General features: G+C 37.6%; 1 protein-coding gene across 1 annotated transcript; it reads left to right on the top strand.

The window, feature by feature from the left end:
* The first annotated feature begins 520 nt into the window (after positions 1-520).
* LOC144087274 (uncharacterized) lies at positions 521-4,333 on the top strand. Its single transcript, XM_077617684.1, has 4 exons — positions 521-596; positions 1,154-1,251; positions 2,720-2,916; positions 4,090-4,333. Exons 1-4 carry the CDS (start codon positions 521-523, stop codon positions 4,331-4,333), a joined length of 615 nt encoding a protein of 204 aa, XP_077473810.1.
* Positions 4,334-5,997: the final 1,664 nt, after the last annotated feature.

Here is a 5,997-nt window from a genome sequence, read left to right as displayed (position 1 = left end):
AACTAGTTTTCAGAATGAACAACCTTTCACACGATCCATTGATTCAAGGCAAACAAAACACGTCAATAATCTTTTCCCATTTTCCACAATATAAAAAGTAAGATTTGTCCGAAAGTCGGCGTACCCAGAGAAAACCAGCGCACATGCAGAGAGTCCACGCAAAAGGGAAGGGCGGCGCCAAGATTTGAAGCCTAAACTTCCGAACTGTGAGGCCAAATGGCTTCCCGCTGTTCTTAACAATCTAAATTTATATCGTATGGGAAAGAAAGGGTAAACAAGCGGACGAGTGACTTCGTGGGATGGGATCGCGTCGGCTTGTTGACACGAAGGCCCCTCGGTTCAAGTGTCTCTAGGGGTAAAGGGTAGGTAGCCTTGAGAGTCTGCAGAAGAAACATGGCTTTGCGTAGCATGGGAACATTGGGGCCTACTCTGGGAAAGGAAGCGGGCTGTCCATCGCTGTTGCTTGCATAATATAATTAGCTCTAAGTTGCAGTGATAAGACCAGAAGACCCAAAAGGCGATGACCACTTGGCCATCTGTTCCCGAATGGAACATCAATAAGTTGAACTCCAAGGCGAAAGACAACTGGAAAAATGGTAGGGGCTTTTTATCCTAATTTCATTAAATTTTGCAAGGAAGTTGTGACTTTATACTTTTCTTCAATTGTAAGCACAATTTGGGTTTCAAATTTAGGGTGATTTGGATAAATATGAAGAGGAGAGCAATATTGAAGGTGAAGTTGCAAATTTGGAGAAGCAAAATAGGACATAAAGAGCATTTTTTTTTCTTGTCTTTTACTTTCATTGGTAAAGGTTTATGGAACAAGTTTTGAAAATACTTTTGTACTTTGACTGTTTTGCTTCAATACATTCCAGAGCGTGCACATTTTCTTACCTTGAGCAAATATAAATTCTATTAGAAATAGCGTTGTTAAATCTCATTCTCCTCATGTAAAGCTTGACTTTCTTTGAGCAACAGACTGAAATCTGTGCATCTATTTTTTTTCTTTCAGCTTTTCCTGAAAACAATGTATTTTTTTTTCAAATTAAAATGTTTTCAGACTCACTTTTGGCTTTCTATCCAAAACATCCCATCTATCCCTTCTGAGCAATTAGGAACATGTGCTCCTTTTGTTTTTTAAATTTCTAATTAGGTTTCAGTTATCGACCGGAAGAACTCCGGCTAACCGTCACCGAGGAAGGTGCATCCGCTTACAATTCAAACAACATGTGCTTCCACTTCTCCATCGACGTATGTTTGGACTGTTTGTTTCCCAAAAGATACATTCAATAATCCAAGGGAATTTCCAGGAAGCAGGTGGCTAACATTTAACTATCTGCTTTCATATACTACCACGTTCCCAATGATTGCCCATGTTCTTTAAATCCCAGTTTTCAATCTTGAATAATTAGTTTCCCAGCTGAAGCAACTCATGTCTTGCCAAATAAACGGAAAGAATATAGAAAATGGTGAGCGACTCATCTATCATGACTAGATGCACGCTATTGTTAAAAAGCCCCCGATGAGCAGTAAGCAAGTATTTAAGGCTGCTGGTGTCTCTGGAGTCCTGAATTGCAAACTGACCATTTCCTGTCTTTAGAACAAGGGCCATGTCTTTGGTAGGAAAGTAACTCTGAAGCAAAACACATTGCAGCCAAGTGGTTTGTTGCATTGAGAATAGCTGGGAGAAAAAACTCACAATATGGAGACCATGCTACCCTGACTTAACCCACATTGATAGTGAGCTGCCTAATTCGTTAGTGTCTGCTTATACATTATTTCTGCCTTTTGATTGTAAACCAGTCAAGCTTTAGCGGAGGAACCAATGCCAGGTATAATGTTTTTTTTTATGTGAAAACATGCCCACCATGCAACTATTCAATATTTGGTCCATTTTTGCTCCTATCAACAGAAGCTGATTACTTTCTGCATGCTGGAATTTGTCGTCTTCTGGACAGGTATGACAACGGGAAATATACGCACACAGCTTCTTAAAATAATCACCCAAATCATTTATTTAGATTTTTTTGGGAAACCACCCTAATCTGATCTATGTAGTTCGACCAGGGATTTTTCTACATCTAAACGAGACACTGTCTTATGTTTTGTTGGTAGCTTAGTAAAAGCTCTTTGGCATTCTTTGCCAATTTATTCCACAAATATTATTCCGTAGTGAGTGCGGCTTTCCATTCCAACCCATAAAGTGGACAATTTTTCACCAATCTGGTGTCCTACAAGTGCAATCAGTGGATTGCAGTCAGGTGCTTCTTGTTGCAGCACCAACCCTGTTTGTTAAAGTGTCTGTGGAACAATCACTCTCATAACCTAAAGTCCAGAATTGATCAATCAGCTCTGATAAAAAAAAAATGCCTCTCAGAAAGGCAGGAATTATCGGATGCGATTATAAAATAGGAGATTATCATCCTGGTTTCATCTTCACCACTTCCCCTATGCAATAACAATGTGCAATATCTTAAATTGTGCAAAATTTTAGAATTGACCTTCCCAGGTTGTGACTTTTTACATTTTTATATACCTTATGTTTTTTTTTTAAACTGGGAAAACGCACTTTTTGGACTAGCACCACCAATTTCGTTATACACATCTGTGTATGATGACAATAAAGGCTTTTGATTTGAATTTGATTGATATGGTATCGCTTCCAAACTGAAAGGAAACATGAACTGTTACCTCTTTATGCTTTACAGATCATTTCTAGAAGATTAAATTCCATATCAAAGTCTTTCCACTCCTCTTAAACGTGTGTCTTGATTCTCCAGGATTATCCGAGACAATCATCTACCCCTGTGACAAGCACCTCTTTGATAGCAACGTCCAAATCTGCCAATCTGCTTTCAACGAGAGCATGGAGACGAGTGGCTACCGTCACGGCTGTGCGTGGCCAACTGTAAAACGGTAAAGTAGCTGAAACTATAAAGTCTAGCAGTTCATAAAACGCACAACATGACTCTAAAGGGCCTTTTTTTCTCTCACTTGGGCACGCCATGGATCTGCATGGTTAATGGGGCACATTACACACATTTAATGACTATTTCTTGCTCAACAACACACATTTTATGATTTGGAAAAAGTGGTTCCTGGGCTAATTAGTCACCATTTTTAATGAACCGTTATTGGTACTTACAATGTTTCCAGTCAGAAGTTGTTTGTGGAGGATATTTCACCATGGTACCCATCATCTACCCCATCCATGGCTTTACTTTGCTTTTTTTTTTTCTTGCTTCTTGATGTAATTATCTATATTTTGGAGATGACATCATCTGGGGTTAGCGCTTAAATAGTGTGTTAGGGTGGAGTGTCCGTCATCAAAAAGAACTCATTTTGTTGATCAGACTTCCAGAAATGAGGCTGTTTCCTCTTGTGGATGTTTACCTCACTAAATATCATGTAGTGGCAACATCTCGGGAGATTTATAGCATTGAAATGAGGTTACACGTGTGTCTCCACCCAGAAGATTTGACAAATCAAAACTATGGGTTTAAAAAGACTGACTCGATTGAGGTCGGATGTTTTGGTGGTGACGTTTATATATTTTTTTATAAGGGTGAAAAAAAAATCATGATAAAATGCTAGAAATAAATTTGATAACTTCTCAAATGATTGCATAGTTTCCTTTTTTTTATGTTTTAAGATAATCAAAGAAATGCGAATGTTAGAGATATAACAGGTAAACCAAATGCAGTTTTTAAATGTGGATTTTCCTTTTTTTTAATAAGATGTTTGAGATCATTTTCACTATCCGTGATTAAATATGATTACCTCCATATCCTGTAAATTAAAATAAAACCATAAAACTTGAATCCATGGCAGTTATTTGGTGAAACGTACAAATGAAAAGAACATAACGCTACCTCACAAAAAAAAGTATCCCCAAATTTTCTTACATAATACACAATCGGAAAAATTATAAAAATGAGAAAGTCACCTAAAATGCTCCCAAAACCTTAAAGAATGACATAATTCAAACAATTGTGCAAAGAAAGAAGGAATTTCTTGATACAAAAAAAAACGTTGCAGTTTTTGCAGTATTGCCAATCTAAGCCAAATACACTTACCCTTTTTTGGTAGCATCTACTATGATCTGACGCGCTGCGTCAACCACTGGGCCCTCGTATCTTTGTGTCAGAGTCGAGGTTCTCTCATGGACGACTTCTTCCTCAAGATCCATCGACATTACTTTGCCTCCTGTGGACAAGTCCAGGATCCACCATTAGGTACCATCGCCATGTTGACTGCTCCGCCTTTCATCGCTATCCTCCTCACGCCGCTTCTTTGCCTCCGACCCACTACGGGAAATGTAGACATCAATTAACGTGAAACTGAGAGGATTGTTCAGAACTCGACGAACATTGACGAAGCAATTCAATTTTTGGCACTTCATTTGCACATGAATAACGTATGGAACTGTTGACATTGTTATGACAGAATATATAGTGTCTCCATTGTTTACATTCCTTGCTTGCAAATGACCTTAAACACATCTGTTGTTTTGGGCCTCAAAATCAAGTGGCGTCGCGCCTATTGCGAATGGCCTCTTTAAAGAAGCAAAATATGACTTTTTTCCAAGGTGGAATGAATCATAGACTATTATATAGAATATAAATGTGTTTTTGTCTTGGTTTTCTTTGTTTGAAGTAGCATCTTTAAAGCAGCCATGCGTGTCGGCTTTGATGCAAACAATGTGGAAGCCAGGCTTTTCTTTTTCTTTTTTAAATCAATGTTGAATAATGCCTGGTTGCTGGGTGTGTCATTTTCGACATCAACGTAATAACTATACTTTTACACTTGGCCCGGCTTTTTAGAGTTACTGTAATGAAAAGCCGTATGTGATCATTAACCCCGTGCGACGTGTTTAGCCACGCGAGCTGGCCAGGCAGAATCAGTCACTATTTGCAAGTAAAACAGAACATTTGACATTTTTGTATTGACATTATAAATAAAAGACAATGTGTACAATCATTAACCTCAACATGATGAAACACCAAGAAAACGGTTCCATTTGGAGGATATTTATTTCTCTTAAAATATGACTTGACAGACAGTCAGATTAAATATATATATACTTTTTTCAAATAGTTTTTGCCTGTTTTTTTGTTTTACAGCAAGAAAAGACTAAAACTCTTTGACATAGAAATGTAAAAGTAAATAGTATAAAATGTGGGCTTTGCAATTTTGCATTTTTTTCCCCTAAATGATTTACAAATAAACTCATGTCAGAAACTTTCACTCTATGTGTTTTGTTAGCAGACCAATGATGAGGACTGGAAAAAAGGGGAAAAAAACATCAATTTCTTTTAAATGTTCAACATATTTACAGGTATCTTCTCCTAAATTTAATACTTCAGGTGACATATTGGTGACACCAGTGTACCAGAAAAAATCAAAATATATTTCTTTTTTTTTTTTTTTTTTAAATTGGAGAATGGTTGGGAATGAAATTCGTGCAACCATTGTATTATCATGGCTAAATTCCTATACATTATGTACAAATATGCATAAATTGGGGCTTTTTACATAAGTTTATCTGATGACAGCTTGTGGGCAGGACATTTTAAGACTTACACCATTTAAACTTTTTACAAGGTTGCCGATTTTTGGCTTTTCGCCACGATTTTGGAACGTAATTCTTGCAGTAAAGCTCCCAGTTGAAAGCCATAATAAGGCGCGTCTGAGCTATAAAATCTGCGTAAATTAATTTGGCATGGTGGTCCGTATTGACATAGTGCTTCCCTATAAAAAAGAATATGATCCCTTTGCCCTACATACGCTTTAATTTCATAGAATCTGTCCGTTGCAGTAAATAAAATGCTGGGAAAGGGAGTGGTCCGGAGAGACTAAAGTTAAGCATTTCTCTCATCTTGCGGACAGACAAAAGCCAAACTTGCACAACAATACACAAATGGAATGACCTCATTGGCCTCTACTTGTTTTTGTTGTGCGACAAGATGACTGAACTCGCTGTGGAGATTAAACAAA

Source organism: Stigmatopora argus, chromosome 13 (genome assembly GCF_051989625.1).
Source record: "Stigmatopora argus isolate UIUO_Sarg chromosome 13, RoL_Sarg_1.0, whole genome shotgun sequence".
In the NCBI taxonomy this organism is placed as follows: domain Eukaryota; kingdom Metazoa; phylum Chordata; class Actinopteri; order Syngnathiformes; family Syngnathidae; genus Stigmatopora; species Stigmatopora argus.
This window is presented reverse-complemented; position numbering and strand designations above follow the sequence as displayed.